General features: G+C 38.9%; 1 protein-coding gene across 1 annotated transcript; it reads right to left on the bottom strand.

The window, feature by feature from the left end:
* Nucleotides 1–14,426: 14,426 nt before the first annotated feature.
* cxcl12a (chemokine (C-X-C motif) ligand 12a (stromal cell-derived factor 1)) lies at nucleotides 14,427–21,191 on the bottom strand. The gene is made up of 4 exons (XM_010790949.1): nucleotides 21,059–21,191; nucleotides 19,548–19,665; nucleotides 18,492–18,575; nucleotides 14,427–16,702 (listed from the first exon to the last, which is right to left on the bottom strand). The coding sequence occupies exons 1-4, from the start codon at nucleotides 21,123–21,125 to the stop codon at nucleotides 16,675–16,677; spliced, it is 297 nt and encodes a 98-aa protein (XP_010789251.1). The 5' UTR covers nucleotides 21,126–21,191; the 3' UTR covers nucleotides 14,427–16,674.
* Between the last annotated feature and the right edge of the window lie 107 nt (nucleotides 21,192–21,298).

Here is a 21,298-nt window from a genome sequence, read left to right as displayed (position 1 = left end):
AGTGAAAAAGCTTGATTTTGTTCCCCAAGCGTATTCTGTGAAGACCCGCCCCTACTCTGATTGGTTAGGTTTAGGCAGGAGTGCAAGATTTGTAAAGCCAAAATATATTTTAAAGCAGGGTTAACAAATAATCTCCTCCGCCACTTAAAAACGTCTCTTTTGAACGGCTTCTTTGAACGGCTTCTTTTAATGGCTTCTTTGAATGGCTTCTTTGAACGGCTCTCGGAAAGGAACGGAGCCATAAGATCCGGCTCCCTTCAAAGAGCCGTAATTCCCATTACTGATTTCAGCCCTGTTACTAAAGTGCTGATTCTGGGTCTGTAGCTTCAAATGTAACCCATGCTGCTTCTGGCCACGCCCGTTTGGAGCGCATGCAAGCATTGAGCTCTGTGAAGAGAAGAGTGTCTACTCTACCGGCACAAAATCTGCTAAACGCTACCGTGATTAAACGCCATATTAATGTTCCAAACCACATCAAGGATTATTTCTGAAACAATATGGAGCTAAAACACTTTCTCTCTCGTGGATTTACCACAAGGTGAGTACCTTTGACATCCGGCTTCTTTACACATACTCTCTCCAGTACAGTGTTAGCTCTGAGTCTTAGCGATGCTTGTAAACACAGACCATATGACTTCCGAAATACGTTGCACATAGTTTTTGATACAGCAACGTTTCTGATAGGGGAAAATAGGGCCCTGGGCGGAACGCTGCCAGGACTTCAACGTAAAGCCAGCCCCCATTTTAGTAATGTCGTCATGGCCGCAGCAAATCTGGATCAGCTCCGTTGTACCACCGTTTTTAGAGATGTGGGTAAGGAGGAAAAGAGAGGGTTGTATTTTCGGACACTTTGTGAGTCTCCTTACACACCGGGGACACATATTTATGTATAAAAGACATCAAAAGGTGCATTTTGCATAATAGGTGACGTGTAAGTTGATGTCATGTTTATTTAAGGTATTTTCTGTTGACCTCTTTTATAGGCCTAATAGAGATTCTTGGTTTATAATGTTTTCTTTGGATTTTTGGGTAAATAAAAAACCAAGATTATTTAAACTCCTGTGTCCTGTTGCCTTACTGCTTCATCCCTGACAGTACTCTTACAATTTCCTGATAAACAATAGCTAAATACACTTTAGCTAGGCAAATGTCCTCCCAGCTTCAGCTAAACTTTTGCACAACATGAGCATCTTCTCATCTTACTCACTGTGAGAACGCAAGTAAGCGTGTTTACCCCAACTTGTCAGATTATTCATTTTAAATGATTACACTGCGCTGTTGACGAGAGGCTTACTGTAACATGAAAGCTGTTCCATCGTTCATCACAAAAAGAATCCCAGGCCTGCTTGTTTTTGTTGTGTAAGGAATCGTTATTATTTCCTGTGTTGAAATAAATTGTGTTTTAAGTTGCTTTCTGTCATTTTAGTAATCTTTAATTTCATTTTTTGAGAGCACTGAACTTTCTCATGTCAGACTTCCTGACTCCAGAACCCATCCACTATTTGCCTGCACTCTAACTTTAGTACTGAGTGCTAAAGGTCATGCCACTTGTATTGTCTCTTCTCAGCACAGGCTATTGTGTTTCCTGTGTCAGGACATTTTTTTATTGTTCAGAATGAGTTTTGCCTTGCTGTGTACATCCTAAGGGGAGCCATGGTTCTAGTTAATGGAGGTCTTGTTATCTTGCCACATGTTTGTGATGACCTGGGGTCTGTTCAGAGTGGACATGCAGGGGAACTCCTAGCTGAGGACAGCAATGTATCATGGAAGGAAAACAGGACATTTGGGACCAAAGAAAGAATGCAACACTTCTTCAAACACTGTAAACTAAGTGATTTTTGGGAAGAAATTGGCAAGATCTCTGCAGCATTTCTGTTCACAATAATGCTATACTGGACTTCAGTGCTTTGGTTCTTAAGTAAAATGAAAAAACTGTGAATGTGACATGGAGAAAAAGAAATATTCTTTGCATTTTCATTCAGCAAAGTCAGCTTTTTCACTTAATAAATGGTGTAACGTTGTACAAAGGTTTCCTTTGGCATTAGGTCACTGTCAGGTGGTTGTAAGTGAGACCTTGACAGAAAGGAAACTAGCTAATCACGCCAATAAATATAAGAGTTTTAGAGCTTAAACATACATTTAGCTTAAAATAAGCCTTTTGGTCTTGGTGGTAACCATCTATTTGCTTGGTTTTCACTCAGAAACATTGGTGCAAAGTATACATCTTTTATTCAGACCTGAAACTGAAACAAGAGAATATAACTGTATCATAATGGATCCTGGCTGCTTTCAACACATTCTATACTTTTTGGGAAAATATCTAAAAGTTCTGTTCTCACAAAGCAAGAGGCAGAGGTGCTGTCAGTAAAAATGAAGGATTGCAGATCAATTGTGTGTTGCTTTATTCTTCTGTATTGATGCCATCAAGATCTGCAACTGGGAAACCGGATATTAATAAATTATGGCACAATTTGAGAGTGCACTGTCAATTTCAATGTATTGGGTTTTATGTCTTTATTGAAGACATCTGCATGTAAGCAAGAGCTTTCAAACTAACAGCTTGAAATGAGAAATTTTGCAAGCACATGTTCCTGTCTGTCGCTCAGTTAAATGCCATGCTGTTATAAACCACTCAGAAACAAATCAATATGTAAAATACTTAATATTCCAGAAAGTCTGTGGTAAAATAGCCCACGTTTAGAAAAGTCTCTATTTAATCTTGAGCTGTTTTACTCACAGTTGCACTGCATAAACGTCACTGTGTGAGGTCTCACCTGCTCATCAGCTGTAGCGCTTTGCTTCACATGGAAATGTGTTTGATTGACAATTAAAAAGCAGCTGATTTAACAATACTAACATCTGTTGCTTGGATGCAGGACATCTTTTGTAAAATGGACTACTATTTGACTCCTATGAAACACAGATGTTTATTTTTCTTTGTGTTCTGGTCCAGAGTGATCTGACACGTCCTTCACATTGTGTGTGTCAGTTAATAACAGAAAGCAGTGAGTGCTGGCGCAGACATGTTCTCATTGCTTCAGAGAGTTGGCACACAGTGTTAATGATATCTTTAAACATCACCTCCCTCTCTTAAAGGAAGCACTGCCACTGAGTTATGCCTACTGAGAAACCATACCCAAAATCCTTAAGAAAAAAAGAGTTGATTATGGTTCAGTGACATTTCAAACAAGATGAAAATGTGCCATTTTTACTCGACTCCAATTAGGTCTGTGCATTTATTTTGTAAAAAGGACTTTGAATTAAAACAAAATCTAAATAGTTTGATATTTTAGAGGATATGCTCATTTGCTTTCTAGCAGAGGATAGAACATACAATTAAAAATATATGGCTATAGCAGCTAATTTTCTCTCTGCTCTGTCTTTAGCTCTGAAACTAACTAGTTATGGTGTGATTAGCTTAATCCTTACAAAAACCGAAGTGTGAAAATCACAATTCACAGTTTTATGACTGCCTTCAGTCAAGAAATAGTCTGACACGCTCTTGCTTTACGGAAAATGTAGCACCATTTAGAAATCTTAATTCTAATCTTAAATCTCAAGTTAAAGCAGCCCTATATACAGTAACTGACTGGTATATAAACACTCACAATTATGCATACTAAAAACAGATAAGGATAATAATATGGTACTGTGCCAAGGACAGTTTTTTTCAATGAATGTTTCTCTGTCATGCACTGCGAGTTATTTTCAAAGGGGCATAAAACACTTAAAGAATCAACATTATCTGTGATGAGAAGGAATGTTCACACTTGTGGAGAAGCAACAACCTCCTTCTCTCCCCTCCCCTGCAGGTATTCAGATTTCCCGTGGCAATGTTGTTGACTCAGCTGTTAGTCAGTCAAGTGCTGCTGTTAGAAAGACCCTCTCATTTGTCCTGCTGCTATCCACCAACAGCTTTTAAACCCTCTTAAGCCCTTCTTTATTATCCTAACACTTACTGAAGGCCACACTCAGCCTTCCTGTCCTACCTCTCTCTTCCCCTCCACTGCCCTCTCCCTCGGGTTCCTGCCGCCTCTCCTTCTCATCTTCAACTCTTCTTCTCTCATTATACATTTATAAAGTATTTCTCTTTTTTGTTCACATGCACATGCAATTGTCAATGTTTTCAGAGTCTCTCGGAGAGGTTAGAGGTCAGTGTGGTTTCGGGGTCCTGCATTGCCAATTGCCCCTGAAGGGTCCTGAGACTAAACATCTAAACATCCTCACTAATGCAGACAGTTTGTGTCAGCCTCAAGGTTAATGTGGTGCTTGTTTGTATGTTCAACACGCCTCCTCAGGCATAATGCTGATAAAGATGTATTTTATCCCGATAAATGAACACCTTCTTTGATATATTCTTTTATGATGTTTTTTTAAGCCCATATGCCCCACAATAAATATTGATTCTGCATTTTAGGGAAGTTTACCTTCTTAAAACCAGATGTGGCCAATATTATTAAACCCCAGACCCTAACTTCATGATCTAAAACAGTATTCCTCCCTCTGAATCGGTCACTCTGCCTGCACGAGCTGTCAACACATCAAACTGATTATTTTTGTCTAAGTGGAGCATTTTTGTGTGACATGATCCAAATCTTTCAAGATTTATTTTAGAAAGAGGTTGATGTATGTTCATTTTAAGTGGCACAATTAAGAAATTGACCTTCAAAACTAGTATAGCTGAAACCATGGTTCTCGCAGTGCCATGTGATCCACAGTGGTTGCTAGTTTTCACTTTAAATGGGTGTTTGCTTTATGTGATCACAGTTTATATTTGTATACAAGCCTCATCCGGTGTACTAGCCACCTTATGAAGCTGATGTTTTATTGGATTATGATCAGTGGCGGAAGGCGGATTCCTCCGGGCTTCACCTTTAGTGATAACAGCCTCTGTCATTGAGAAAGACAAATAAACATCCCCACTAGCAACCCTGCGGTTACATCTGAAAACAGATCCTCTCTCCCCCCCAGAGATAAAACAACAAACTTAATATGTGTTTTAACAGATACCATGCTTCCCCAGAGAGTTCATACCCATGGAGATACGATGAGTGCTGTTCCTGTGTTCTCCTCAGTCATAACTGCAAGAATCACAGACTGCATCAGGAGTTAGCACAATACCCCACATATGGACATGTGGCTTTGTAATGAGACTATAATAGCCCACGTTTCACTTTGAAGTTGTAAAGGTTATTTCTAGAGCAGTATAATACGTATATGTTTTAGAAATCTGTCAATATAAATTAATAATAAATAATTAAATAAAAATTAATATTGTTGCTTTCAACTAACCTAATACAATTAAGTGAAATCTGTTGACATAATACATTTCATTAAAGTTAACATGTGTTGGTTTGCTACAAAAAACAGCTCTGTTAGAGTTACTATAGCAGACACAGGTGTCTCGGTAGCACATTAATGATTTGGATTAACAAAATAGTATGAACTTCAAATCCAATGACTACTTGTTTTGGAGATTTCAAACCCATCTCAACGACTTCCTCAGGGTGGAAATGCAGTGACCTAATATTGCTATCCACAGAATCTTTGTTTGTCTGTTATTATTACAAATAATAATTAATGGGTATAAGATGTATATCATTAAAAAAAATCAATTGATTGTTCCGCTATATTTAGTTTTGTTGACTAAATAATATGCTTTGTCATTAGATCAACACTATTCAGTTGACAAAACATTATGTAAATCTTCTTTTAGGTTTATGAGATATCTGCTGATCCATCAAGACAGACACACTAAACAAAACAGAAACACAGCCTTCTTGGAGGAGGTGTAAATATTTTCCCAGAACATGAGAAACCTAAACAGGTTCCCATCCCTTGGAGGTCAGTGTCTGTGGTGCAATCGCTGCGGACTGCGGCATAAATCCTTTACTTTTCTCCAGTGTGCTGTAATCCTCTCTGCCTGTGGCGGCAGGTCTGAGTAGCGGCTGGTGCATCATTGTGAAGACTCGATGCAAGACCAAACAGAGAAATGTTTCCAGATCTCAGGGTCTGTGGTCGTCTGAGAGACAAGCTACTGGCCCATGCTCTGTGCGTGAGTGCAACACAAAATGAGATCTGCCAAAATGTAATCCTAAAACCCTGTTCTCAATTTCAAAAGTCATACTTTTTATACACAACAACTTTCATCCTCATCAGTTTATATCATGATAATACGCTGAATCTTTTGTGACATATAGCTAATGTATTGTTATTCAGACACTACTTTTGTTGTTGTTAAAGATGGAGGTCAGACTAAAAATTTGGGCAATCTAATGATGTTGAGCAGAAGACCAAATAAAGATAAGCTAAATATTCAGTGAGAGGAGCACTGTTAACATTTGCCAGAAAGTCAATTACTCCATTTGTGTTTGTGTAAACATTTATCCTAACCTTACAGTACTGTTCTGTGATGAAAGTCTTAATTTTCACATAGAATCCTCTTTGTTTATGCATACTCATTCTGTTTGGTAGAATCCTAATATTTACAATTACGATGAGAAGGCTTGAACTTATTCTTAGCGATGTTGGAGGATTTGGTGATGACGGTCAAACCACCTCTTTGGTTCGGACCGAAATATATTGGAGGAATGTTCAGGATTCAGACATGTTCATGATGCCCAGAGGATGAATCCTAATAATGAAGTGTCTGTATTTTCCTCTTGGGCCACAATAATGTTTTAATTGAAATTATAGAATGTGTTGAAAACAGTCAGGATTTCCATATACAGTCTCATTGATTTTGAATGATTTAGAACAAACATTAATTTTCATATTGTGATGATGGTTGGAAGCTGACCGTTGACCGTCAAAATGTCCATTTGTTGAACACCTTGGTTTATGATTAAATACTTGAAAGAATATTAACACAACCTTTAGCCTTGGTTTTGTTTAGTGCAAATTAGAAAATATCAGTTTGCTTACTTGTATGCACATGAACAACACTATACCAGCTAAACATCAGGATATTAGCAATGTGTTAGCACATTTGCATGCTGACTTTAACTTTTAGCCCAAAGAATCACTGTGCCTGCTATACTGCAATGAGCCGCTAGCATGGCTGTGAAGCTTATCATTTAGTTCATACCTCAACATACTAGTTATTGTACATTTTTATCACATAATCAAGCGCTTTTACCAGTCTGATAACTCTGAAGATGTTCTCTAAGCTGTGGGAACTGCTATGCTTTACTGAACACAAAGTGCCAAGAAAGAAAGTGATGAAGTATTGTATTGTTATTTTTGAATCAATACTAAAGATATTCATAAGCAAAACAGTTTCCAGAGAAAGTCTAGTAGCGTAATCAGGAATATGTCCCTGATAATCTATCAGAATTCAGGGAAACTGTTGCGGTTTCATTCTGTTTACAGTTTCCTTTTCACTGTTTGTACAGCACCAATTGGAATCGGTTTCATGTTCACTAAAGCATGTACAGTGAGAGCCAAAGTAATGAGTTTTGCAAGAAATAGCACAGAGAGCAATTTTCAGGTCCATCCCAGGGGCCGGACAGGCAGGATAACATGGATGTAACCTTAAGCATTTTTCTGTAATTACTGAATGAGACTGCAATAACTGCTTCGATCTCTGGAGTGAGATTAACAGGCCTGAGAAGGTGTGAGATGCTCCTTCACCCCAGAGGAAATTACACAGTATAACCACTCATCTCTCTCATGCACACACACACTTACACACACAAACACGCACACAGTCTCTCAAAGTCTAATTCCTCCATCATGTTCTGCTGGTAAAAGGGACAGATGCTCTCTCCTTGCGCCACGCCTCTTCCTCCTTCACATTTCGTCTTCCTGTCCTCCATCTTAAAAATAATTACCCTGTTTTCATTACTGAAACTGACATGTCTTTTTACATTAACGTTAAAGGAGGCATTTTGCCCAAGAATTCAATCTTCTTTTATATCTATCAATGCATGTTGGAAGTAGTCTCTGCATGTGGACGTGCAATGTGCTGCCCTGTTCAACACTGTCAGCAAACTGTTTCCTGAACAGCTATACCCTTTAACATCACAGGACACATATGGCGACAAAGATATGGAATAAAATCTGTCAGCTTATTTTTTTATACACATGTTAAGCCTTTATTGGTCCTTTTGTTTTAAGTTTTGTTATGACAAATATTAAACACGGCCTTCACGACTCAGTGTCAGTAATTGTGTTTGAAATGTCATCCTTGATGTGAGTACAACAGTCATTTTCTTATTAACTCTTTATGGTTGGATGCAAGTGATAAAAACCCTGAAGGAGGTTGGTGGCACAAATGAGGAATTGTGTTGAGAGCTGACCATCAAAAGCGGGTGCAAAAATGTATGTCAAAGCAGTGCTTTTCAAAGCGCTTAATGAAACTCCTACAGCTAAGAGAGAACAGAGAGATTTATCCACATATGTGAACATTGAAGATTGGAGGAGCCCTTATGGCAAGCATGTGGATGTACAATAAGTGTATGTCAGGAAGGAGTGTGTGAATGCTGGAAAGATCATTTATTTTAGTGACCTTAAGAAGCTGGCAGTGAGTTTGAGGAATATAGAAGATAGAATATGGTCTTGCTACCAAGTCTACAAATTAGGCCAGGTACAGAAATGTACCTTATAGACCGGACAATGCGGCTTATTTTAAATGCATTTCATTTCATTTCAAGCCTTTATTTAACCAGATAGATCCCATTGAGATCATATATCTCTTTTTCAAGGGAGACCTGACAGTTTAAATGTGCAAATAAACAGCATCACGTCCAACCATATGTTGAAGGTGGAAAGACATCTTCAGTTAGATCCAGAGAAGGGGGATTACCATGTTGGCGGCTTTGACAGTTTTGGAAAGTGATGGGTCATTGTGGGTGTGGTGTCAAACAATATTCCTTTAGAAAGACGTGTTGTTGTATTTTGTTATTGTTCTCAAAAGAAAAACACTAACCATTTTAAAACAATACTGGTCTTTATGGGGATAATTTCCTCTGTAAAAAATGGTTCCATTGAAAACATGTCTCACTGTCTGATCATCCAATCTAATGGCAACACTAATTGTGGAGAGGCAAATTGATATTTAAATTGTTTTGACAATTGTATTCAATGACAAACTTAAGTCCCAGTACTTCCATTGTACTGGAGCAGAGGTACAAATCTTAGATACGGATATCTGAAAGATCTGGACAAAACTGTCTTGACCTAAGTAAAACAATGTTTTTTGCATCCATCCTTAACTGCATAAATAGTTTCTAGCTTCCTGTTTCAGTTTTTCCAGTAAATTTCATGCTCAATAAAGCTGAGTATTCAGAGCGCTGACATTAATTCGAACCACCTGCGAGTAACAGAATCAAACACAAACCAAAATGCAACCTTCACACAAATATCTCAAAAGGGTTCTCAGATAGCGCAGACCACCAGGGCTGTTACCATGAGTGAAAAATAATGCATTGGTCCGCACCAACATTTGGCTACACTCAATTTTGGTGGGTTCTTCTTTAGTTTATGACGCGCCTTTCTACCAGTTTCATGAAAGCCCGTAATTTTGTGTAATCCCGGATAATGGAAAAACAGACGAACAAACCCAACCTAAAATATAACCCCCTTTACCGAGGTACCGCTCTTGTAAATGATACATCAATATAATTAGTCTCTAAAGTAATACTTAATGGCACGAAGCATTACAAGAGTACAATTGTGTCAAGTGTTTGTAGCTTGTTAGCAGAGCTCCAGCTGTTAGATGTCAGAGATTGCCGTTTTGAATTATCTTTCAGATTCTTTATTCCCCTTTGTTTGAAACATTCTATGTATGATTTTATTTGGTCTCTGTGCCAATGTACATAGACCTGATGGATGGGGTAAATGACGGATAGAGGAGGCAGTGTTATGCTTTAAATTAAAGATGAGTCCTATAGAGATTTGTGAGCTTCCATGAAGAGGCCAAAGGAAGAAAAACACTCCTCTGTAGGGTCTTTAGGACAAGAGCCATGTCAGATCTGTCTATGGTGCGTCCAACTCCCATGAGCTGGCCTACACAGCAGTGCTGTAATTCATACATTCATTGCTCGGACTCCTAAATCAACTTTGACGCTGTTTTCATGAGCTGTACAACCTGGACTTTTCGAAAGACTAACCAGTGCAATACAAATGCTGCAATTGTTTACGCATGTGATTGGACTAATTTGAATTTGTATTGTTTATGGAAGGAATTTAATTATATTCCTTAAAATGGTTCCTGCTATTAACAGGAAGTAGCCAAACACAGTTAGTCCGTACATGAGCCAGCAATAAACAGCCGACTTACAAGATCTCCTTTATGTATGGCACAATTTGAACCAGATTGATAGAGAATTATTTTCAGTCTGGCTATTAAAAAGCCTTTGTAGTAGTTTCTTTGATGTGTTCTATGGTAACTGCAACAGACAACTGGTTTGTCTGCAAGGTTGTGTTCTCCTAAAACAAAAGATGTGATTCCAGTAAGGGTTCGTTAAGTCAGCCAGATGGATGGAAACAAATGCACGATGCTGACTGCAAGGTGGAAGATCTTTTATTTGTGCTCATGGCTTCAGCTTTACAACCTCCGCTCCTTGGTTTGATTGTACAATCTAAACAGAAGGTCGTGAAGTGCTGGTTGTGAGTAACTGGAGTTGGGAGTGTGGGATGGGAAACCCAAATTAGTTTGGATGGTAAACTTCTGGTCTTTCAGCCACAGTGGACGAGATTAAGATAATAAGATAATTCGCTTAAGATAATGACTGGTACTTACCAGGAAATAAATGAGAGTGCGAATGCTAAACCTTTACATTTGGTGAATATGTTGCTCTGGCTGAAATTATAATTGACGGGAAAAAAAATCGTTTTAATTGAAATGATTAACCACACTGAAAGGTACTTTAATGATAGGCATGACAAACACAATTTAACTCATCAAGCACTAGCGATACAATCAGCTTTCTTTACAATTCAATGTGTTTCATGTGAGTCAAACTTTTGCCAGGGCCATCTTTGTAGCACTATATTGGGAAAATGTTCTACCCAAAAGGTTAAGTTCTCTTTAACATAACTAAGAACAAATGTTTGTCAAATTTGAAAGGTCTTAGCAACACAAATAATGCATTAAGAACAATCCAAATATTTTTTAAGTATCAGTTACATCAAAATGCTGTTCAGATGTATTGTGGGTGAAGTGACTCTTTCCTAGAAAATGTCATTGTTGAAGGATGAACAATGTTGGTCGATGGCATTAGAGATCAGACCTCCCTCCCTGTGTCATCTGGACAGCGTGCTCAGCCACTGAGTCACCCTGCATCCCAACAGAAGGCACGCTATAGTTATCAGCCTTGTGGTAAAAATTGTGGTATTGGAGAAATGGGTGAGTACACTATAACGATTTCATCTCTAGATAATAGCGTAATTGTTTCTTTCTTCTTATGGTTAGTCACATACTTAATGGTCCTTTTTTTCCTCTCTTTGGGTTTCACACGGCACTCAGGGCTACATATGGGGAGACACTAAACACCCATTCAGGGAGGCACCCGGGTGGATCAACCAATTAGGATGCGGGTGATAATCCTGAGAGGAATGGAGATGAGGGGGACCCAATGTGTGATAAGTGGGTGAGGTTTAATGTTGGTGGTGTTTCCGCTTCTCTGGGCCCCGCAGACCGAGACCTCCTACTGTCGCCCGAGTGTTGGACTTCTTTGTGCCTCATCCATACCTAATATCCCAAAGTCTCCTGAGTTTGGAAACAGAATCACACTAAAGGAATTAGGACCATAGCTGGTATTATTGTGGCAGGGAAGGCCCCCTTGTCCACACAAACATCTGCGTGAAGATGGATGGTGTTGGGACTCATAACCTTCGCAATATTAGCACATGAAAGGTAGAGAGACTGCAGGAGGGCTATTTTAAATGCTCATAGGGGCCCCTCTATTAGCCTCTCTTTCATTCTCAAACAGACACACACATGCCGCTGTTATTACACACTGCATGTTGGTCACTTTCAACATCCGTCGCAGTGACTAACTCTTCTGTAACAATCGGCTGAGTAATTTTGTCATAATTGTGATTAATGTTCTGGCGGGTCACTGGCAGTGTAAAGGCAATTAACAACACTTGGTGACCCCCTCTTTGCACAATCAACAAGTCATTTACAAATCATTACTTGGGATTTTTTCGGAGTGGGAGTGTGCACTCGTGGAAATGTTTTTTAGGTCATCTGATACAACAACAGCTATGACTCTGCTAATGTCTCCCTTGGGGAGTGTGATTTTGGTGCAGTCGATGCCCAAGGGCAGTGGCCTGGTCTGGGACAGGGGGGTAAATAACAACAGAAGGGGGAAGCTGTGGTTGAGAGAGAGCAGGACTCACAAAACACACACACACACACACTTTATTTTCTAGTCGACATTGCACTTCTAAGTCTAAAGGTGGATGCCAAGAAATTTGAGACTACCCTTTAACCGGAAAAACCAAATATCAAACCCACATGACATCCAAGTGTCTGCCCTGCAGTAGATGACCTTATGCTCTCTAAACTCAAAGTCAAGGGGTTAGAAGGAGGGGGATTGAATGTGAATGCAAAACTGGTCAACTCTTTTTATCAGTGGGCTTTGAAAAAAGCTACCAAAAGAGCATCACACATACATGTAGCAGTTAGGGAAGATAGCATCGTCCAAAGTGTAAACCAGAGAATTATTTTTTAAAGATTAGGTTTGGGCAACAGATATGAAAGGAGGAGACAAAGGGGATGTCAAGCGATACATGGTCCAAGGCCAGATTCAAACCTGGGTCTTCTGCTCTCAGTACACCACTGAGCTATATAACGGCTCAGCGAGAGAACATTTTAACGAAGAGAATATAATCAGACCATCAGTGGACCATAAAGCACTGAAGAACATAACAGATGTATACCCTCGTTCTTATCCCGCCAGTTCAAACAATTCACACGCTGCAGATCATAGCTTTTCAGTATTTGACTTGTTTTCATTTCCCTCAAGAGATTATTGTTGTGTCAAAGCATTTTACTCTTCAGTGGTCAAACCACAGTCAAAAGAAGTGTCTGTGTTTTGACCACTTCAAACGTTTCACAGGGCAATATTCATGATCCCTTGACATTGCGGGTGGTGACAGGGCCTTTACGTTGCTGTGTTCAGCTGCCAGCATGGCTGGAGGTACGGAGCTAAAGAGAGTTAATGGTCTTGGAGTCGAGTAAGGAAGTGACATCACACATGTATAAACACACATACACACACAATAAGTGACCCCAGGTTAACTTTACCACCTTGTAGCTTTATAATAAAAACTGATGAGAGAGAGGTCCACTGGGACCTTTAAAGTGGCGTTATATGACCTCTGTTACCTTCTCACGCACACGTGTACAAAACTAAATAAAATTCCATATTTTCATGCTCAGATTTTCAGGATGAATAACCACTAAGTGGAGTTTGATTGGCTGCACATCTGGGAGCCCTTACAGCTAAAGATTTAAGGAGCATGTACTGTAAGTGAAATAAGCACATGCGCCCCACTCATCGCTTATTTTTGTGTCATTTCTGCATTTCGCACGACAAATCTTTAATGGTCTGTCAAGGTGTCAGCTTTTGTCTGACATGCGGTTAAACTCCAAACCCCAACAGATTTTTTGCAGGCAATGCTGAATATGAATTTCATATGTCTTCCCTTGTCTTGTACATTCTTCTGCAGTGATGGCTGTACATCTCATACCAAGGTGCTGAGAAGCCTACTGGTAATGTGTTTCAAAATATTTCCCAGTATAATAAAATGCAGGCTTGAATTCACTAGGTTGCTGATATGAAAAATTACTCTTTCAGGGAGCCCCAGCTGTTTGGCCCTTTGCCTTTGTCTCTCAGGTTTGGTGATAAATATGTGAAACACGTTGGGGGTAGCAACTCGGTGGTGTGTTTATTTAGGCTTGATGCCCTGTGAGCCTCAATTACCAACACCACACTGAGGAAGATCACACATGTAAATCTGCCAATAATTACTTTTATCACGTTTTTGTTGCACTTCAGTGAACTTGATGTGCTGTAACTAAAATAATGTATGTTCCACAGGCTCTCTGAAAATATTTAAATTAGCGGTTTTGTGAGACGAAACATTTTGCATGAGTCAGCTTATTTTACAAGCAACGCAATGCTTTCTTTTCTTGCATTTTATTCCCACATTTACAGTTAAATGTAATGTGCATATAAAATGTAACTTTTACTACACCTCAGACTCCATGGAACCAGTAACACTGCCTGCATGGTCTTATTGGTGGGTGCTGGCAGTAATCCAAAGAACCCAATAGATTATGAACTATTAGAAAAACAACTGCTTTTTATCAGAGGACATAATATGTGTTTGTATTTTGTGCAACCCACACAGATCAATGATAATGTAAAACATAACATATTGAGGATAAAAGGCAAATGACAAACAAGCAATTGTATGTGTATTTAAGTTTTAATGGTTTACTCAGAGTACAAAAAGGTAACACTCAAATATATGAAAATCTGTGCTCTGTCTGATCAAATGTTACATGATAAAGCTGCCCAATCTTCACATTACTCAGGGGAAATAATTGTTGCTACCTGGAGATTCCTGCAGTGATATCAGTTTACATAGTGATTATATCTGATTAATTTCAACTCCATATTCACACACCAGTGCTAAATGAGTGGCTTAATCAATGGTGTTATCTCACTCAAGAGTGCTGACTCTGCTTTTATCCCTCTTAAACCGGACTTCAAAGCTAATCATAGACAAATTGTTGACTGCCACTCCAAGCCCTTTATCTGCCCCCGATGTTACAATCAGCAGGCCCCTCTCATCACATAAACTACTGTGCTCCGCCTCCCCAAATGCCCTCAGAGGGAAGTTGAAAGTTCATCCCTTTTACTGCTAATGTTTTCCTAATGGTGGCTTGTTGAGTTAATAGTAAAATAACAGGCAGGATCATTGTCCTTGCCTTTCCTATGCACTTGTGAATAAAACTAAACACATGTTCACACATCAAAGTCTTTAGATGTAGCCTCTGACCCTCTGGTACAGTAAGATTACAGCAGCTGTGCTGGCTCTGGAGAGGCTTGCTCTGCACCGAATATAAAGATAAAAAGAGCCACTTAACCAGACTGTGTGTATGTGGGCAACTGATGGGAGTGTCCAAAAGGCTTGTTATATCTATAGGACAGCATACGTTGAATTGGCAACCATTCAGTTTTTAAAGATTCGCTTTTTTACTGGCCAAATGCATACAAGCACTGCAATAAAAAGTAGGCTGCAAGACTCAATTGTGAGAGTACAGTTCCTTCATTTACATGTTTAGTTTTAATACATAAATGCAAAGGAGTACAAAAATAAAACATTTGTATAATATGAATTGTACATGTGACAAAAAGATTTAAATGAATATATGAAAACTTCTCCCAATGTTTAGCAGTAAAAGGCAGCTGCACATTCAATGATCAGAAAGGAGTAGAAAAGAATGGAAACAGCATGAATAACATAAAAAAAGACAAAAGTCAGAATTTAATGAGCAAACTTAGTGATTCAAAGTAAATGATGTTGTTAAAACATGAATACATCAGATATAAAGTGCATTGTTATTCACATGACTAAATGACAGTCATCTTTAATTGTAAGTAATACTACTTTCTCTGCTGTGGTTTTCATTGTAACATTGTATTTTAACTACTGATGCGGTAACAGTGAGAGTTTTTAATCAGGATCCAGCTTTTTGACACCAATATGGTAAGACCCCATACTGTGGTCGGTGACTATCACCATTTGTTCTTACCGTCTCTTGTTAAGTGACACAGCATGATGATTCCAGTAAATGTATACTTATTGGTCATCCAATTTAAACGGTTTGGGATCCAGATGTTCTGCTTCTTTCTAAGAAGGAAAAAACCCAGGCATGTTGGATAACACAGGGTCGCGTAAGCACAGCCACAGAACAGCTCAAGCTCTTCTGGCATCCTAATTTCCATCACAAAAAACATTTTAATGGCCATTTTTACTAGGATCTTTTATGCATCTTATATTCAGTCTGGGGGTAGCTGGCACCCATTGAAATTCCACGGTGCCAATTAACTTGGGAAATGAAATACGACTTGGCAACCTCTGTGACTCTGCTTGTGTTCAGATGAGAAACTTACATTGTTCTTTATTTGTTCAGTTTCAAACCAGAGAAAAGTCGGATAGCAGATACCACGTTGAGGATGATAATGGTTTTCTGCTACTTTAGTGGATGAAAGGACTCTGCTACTTGTAAGTGGGATATTAACTTCTCCATCTGACCTACAACTATCTCACATTATGACACCACGATTCATCCTTTTTCTCAAATGACAGAAAGGCCAGAGGGAAGAAACAATCTCCAAAAATAGATTTTTACTGTTGATGTCCATTAAAAAAAAAAGTATATACATTATAGTTAGAAAAACACACACTCACAGGTATATTTTCACTTTGAATTAATAACTTCTATAATCTCTATAAACGGTGAGGGTGGTAATGGTGAAGGCGGGTGTGTTCACGGTGAAGGGTTGCAGATTTTTTCAATTCAAAAGGCCGCAGCATGGCAGCCGATATAAGTGCTGTTCAACATACCAGATGATCTCGTATTACATGTTATATATTGTGATGGTTCTGACCCTCAGTGACGCCTCATGAGGAACAATCCTGGAGTTTTTAGCGGCCCTGTCTGGATTTCTTCATTCTGAAAGGAAAAGGTTAATTGATATTAGTTTTATAAGAAAAATATATGCAAATGGAACTGAAAGTGGCTGCCGACTTAGAATGCTGTCAATACCTGCAAGAAACAATTACGAAATATAACTCCTGAGTAACAAACAACATTTGTATCATGTTCATTTGTACAAACACTTGGCTGTGAAAAACACCTTATTGAAAAAATAATGAGTATATGTTCAGTAATAACGGGAAAAGAGTTGATGCCAACATTTAGAAAATAGTCTGTCCCGGAATACTCGATCCATAACAGCTGCTTCAAGTTTATAGGACCAAAATGTTTTGACTGCAATCAAGAGCTTTTTTTAGCTTATTGACTTTATCCTGCTTTCGGTTGTAGCTGGTAAATCAGTCGCTCTGAGCACATAATTCAGTTGGCCATTTCTGACTCCAAGGTCTTTTGGTCATTTGCTTGTTGAAGGGTTGAGATTCTTCTTTCCAAAAAGAGCTATTTGGACCTGGAAACTGCATAAAACATGTTTTGATGAATTGTATACGAAATTATTCAATTTTGCAGAACTCTAAATAACAGCAGTTGCTGCTCAGTGATATACACACCCCACTGCTCAAACCGTATATTAACAATACAAACATTTGAGCATGGGTGGGCAGTTTAATTATTGACTTTGGAATAAAACTCTGTAATTGCAGAGACACATTTCCACCGCCAAAAAGGCTCATCATGGTCTTATTTACTTGAATAAAGGGTAGCATAATGCAGGGCTTACAATCGTGTTTCTTTAAGCACATTGTAAATAGGTTCCTCCCTCCTATGTATGTGTAATTGGAAACACATTAGGTCTGATCCATTGTGAATGACCACCGTCTACTCTCTACATTGTCTGTTTTGTTATGCAGGGGACACTTCACACAAGTCAAAGTCTCCACAACCATCATTGGGACAGACAGTCTGACCGCGGCACAGAGTGTTAGTCGAAGGTTTGGAGCATTAACTTCCTCTCTGATCAGGATTGCATTAAGTTTTCTCCTTTTGTAAAAACAGCACATGTTGCATCCCCAAACTCTTTATCTGATACAGTTCAGACTTATTTTCATCTGTCCGCCACAGGGATGCTCGATTCTCAGAAATATATGACTGCACAGAGTTCAGGATGGCAATTTTATCCCTTCTATAAACATTAAGGTGCCAACTATTCCAGAAAAGTGTCTTCTTTCTATGAGCAGGATGAAGACTGTTTATATTGGCGATGACATTTGGCCCTCTCAATCTTAGACACACTTTATCATGAATTTAGTTGCAAGTTGTTGCATTAATTTAAAGAAAGGCAAGTTACACCCATATCAAGTTGAAACACTGTTTGTAAAGTTTGTGGTCCATATTTCATTAAACCAGTGTCTTGCATAAACAGTGATAATCAAGGGTGAACACATAACTGCACTCTAATAACCGCAGATTAAATTAAAATGTGTGTGGTGTATGGGTATCCCACATCAAGCAAACAGTTTGTCTGTGTGAATGGAATCAGCCTCCTGTTGGGTCATGTACCAGCATGTCTAAAGTTTCGGATACAATATCAATTGGGCAATTAAGAGGTGTAACTCTCACAACAGGCTTGATGTCCAAATGCGCATTTGTGCTTTAGCATTCTTTACTTTAAATGTCTTTACAGTGGAAGTGATTTTACGGTTCTCCCGACAAGTTTTTCTGTTAAAGGTTAGAAACTGACAACAGCTGACAGAACCCTGTATTTCAGCAGACACACAATCCAAAACCAATATGTGTTACTGAGACGTACCTCTTGATGGCGTTCTTCAGGTACTGCTTCAGCCACGGGATCTCTGGGTTCACACATACTTCTTTGTTTGACTTCAGCTTAGCACTGATCAGAAAATAAGGGAAAGAATTCAGTATTCTGTCATTATGCCTCGGTTGAAGATGAAAGGGTGCAAATTCAGTGAATTCAGGTTTCTTGACACATTGCTATTAAACAGACTGAATTAGTTAGTTTGACACACACAGAGACCTTTTTCACAGCAGTGAACAATCACACTTTGATCCGAATAGCTGCAGCTAAAGATCATATCCCTTATGTTTAATTATTCCCCTTGATTGAACTACCTAATTAATGCACCGTTAAAATGTATGTACATGAAGATAGGAGCAATCAATCCTTCAACGTGTGTCTGCAAGCTTTCTAAATCCAGCATAACCCTATGGTTATTTACAGAATCGGTCAAGACTGGATCATATGTCTCTATGTGGGAGATCATGCCTCCTTTGGCGCATACGTCCTGTTTTTAAGTAATGAAAAATATTTTCCCCCTCTTCCTATATGTGTATTTCTAAGACCTTCCAATTATATTACCTGCACACTTAACTGTTCCTCATGTTTTCTAGTCTATTGCAACAAATGTTGCGCTTATGTTTCTCCACACTTTGAATTGACTACACATGAAAAGTTACAATGAATAGGATCAGACCAAAACATTGTAAACGTAGCACAAGAAAGAACCGCTGTGTGACAAGCCAACAAACCAAACCAAACCCACAGTTATTGGTTTCCTGTTGAAAACAAAACCTCGTCCAATTTCCACCACCCTTTCACGTTCATTAATCCTCAGATGGAGCACTTCCTGTGGATGCGTCATTGAGCTTGTGGTAAATACTTTCTCTGCATATATGTGAAAGCGAGTGGCAGAGGGGCGTGTGTGTACACATGCATGCACAACTCTTTTCTCTGGCCTGTCACATCTCTGAGATTGATGGTGAGAAATGTCCAGCAAGGAGGAAACCTGTCTGACTTTTTTTAAGACTAGGGTGCAAAACATGCCAGCGTTAAAACAATACTCACATCACTTGGAAGGGGCAGTTGGGCGAGTGGATGAACCTGAGCTCTCGGATGTAGCCTCGTGGGAGGCTGTTGACCGTGGAACGACAGTGGCATCTCTCCACCAGGCTGATAGGCTTTGCTGAGAAAAAGAAGAGGACCAGTTTTACCATTACTGCAACGCGTCATTTTAAACCAATACACAACATTTGATAACTGTTATGATATTGTGTGAAAACTGGGACACTACTTCATACATTTGGTTAGAATATGATTCTCACAAACATGAAATGAGCTCTAAATAATTTCTGACATAGTATTTTAAATAAAACATCCTCAGATGAAAGAGCCACAATAAGTCTTCACAAATGAACGGCAACTCTACTGTGCATTCATCCATTATGTGTACACCCATTTATCGCCAACAGGGTCAGAAAGATATAGCAAGCATTGATCAGAAACATTTTAACTGCATTTTCTTAATTGCTCGATATAGCCCACGCAGAGGTAGAAAACATTTGTTAACAGGACTTCCACAAACACTGAGCTCTTTCAGTCACACATGCTGTATGTGAAGTGTTGTGTGGTCCCTAAACTTCATGATGGATGTGCGTAAGCCTACTTTCCATTACAAACTGTTTCAAGCTTTTCAAAAAGATTTTCAGTTTGATAAAAATGTGGAAAAACAAATAGGACTATGTTGTTTTTCCTGAAAGCCATATGACACAACTTCCACGTTTATTTAACTAACAGTGATGGCAAAAAAATGAAGTTACTCAGAATCAGTTGGTGGAAGAGTGTCAAGGACATAAAGTTACTATTTTTAAGGAGAAATTAAGATCACACAAATGGTAAAAAGTTAGATTAAAATCTATGCTAATTATTATTTTACACAGAATCTCACGTTATTTCCATGATAAAGGAGGAAACACCTTTAACTTAGGTGACTGATGTCGCCATGTAGACTAGCTGCGGCTTTGTCTTTTAGCTGCCTCATTTGCGCGTAATTAAATGAAAACAAAGAGCAGAACAAATACACACAGTGATCGGTGATCCGATTGGGAATTTCTTACGTGGAGAGCCACATGGGCAGCAGCCTGTTGGTGCTTTACGCACGGCGGAAAATGTTTTCCCCCTCTTCCGAACAAGCTCATGCATATTAAACTACGGGATTTGAAATTTAAATATGTTTTGATAAAGTTAAACGGTTGTCAATAATCCAGACAATATTAGCACTTTATCCATAATGTAATTTAATGTTGGCATTCGAATTACATTGCTGATAATTTGTCACTAACATTTAAACATTTCCATGACACGATTTGCATAAATAAATAAAATATAATGCAAACTCTATCAGGGTTACTTATAGTATTATATAGTGAAATGTATAGTGAAATGTGTGAAATGGAGATTTTGGACATTCTTCTCAACTGATGAATTTTAAAAACATTTCTCTTATACCAAAGGGTGACTATCAACCCTCTAAATAAACCTGATTCAACAACACAACAAGCCAGAAAATATGTTCATACCTTGTGATGGAGGCGCATATATCACCACCATGAGCGCAGCCAGGAGTGCCAACAGCTTGATATCCATTCTGCGATAATGCCACTGAGATTTGATCCTGCTCAGAGTAAAGTCCAGAGGAGCTGTGACAGACGGGACCGTGCCGGAGTGTTAAATTACGCACCATGTGTCAAGCCAGCATGTAGAAACAGCGGAAACTTCCGGTAATGAGCAGACAAATAAAATAAACGAGGGCAATAGTT

This window comes from Notothenia coriiceps, unplaced genomic scaffold (assembly GCF_000735185.1).
Source record: "Notothenia coriiceps isolate Sejong01 unplaced genomic scaffold, NC01 NC01_scaffold00034934, whole genome shotgun sequence".
In the NCBI taxonomy this organism is placed as follows: Eukaryota; Metazoa; Chordata; class Actinopteri; order Perciformes; family Nototheniidae; genus Notothenia; species Notothenia coriiceps.
This window is presented reverse-complemented; position numbering and strand designations above follow the sequence as displayed.

Excerpts from the sequence above, each read along its gene's own strand:
- cxcl12a (XM_010790949.1), bottom strand. The coding sequence starts at position 21,125 with ATGGATATCAAGCTGTTGGCACTCCTGGCTGCGCTCATGGTGGTGATA. Across the intron at positions 18,576-19,547 it reads AACTGCCCCTTCCAAGTGAT|TGCTAAGCTGAAGTCAAACA; the intron begins GTGAGTATTGTT and ends TTTTCTGATCAG. Across the intron at positions 16,703-18,491 it reads CTGAAGAACGCCATCAAGAG|AATGAAGAAATCCAGACAGG; the intron begins GTACGTCTCAGT and ends TTTTCCTTTCAG.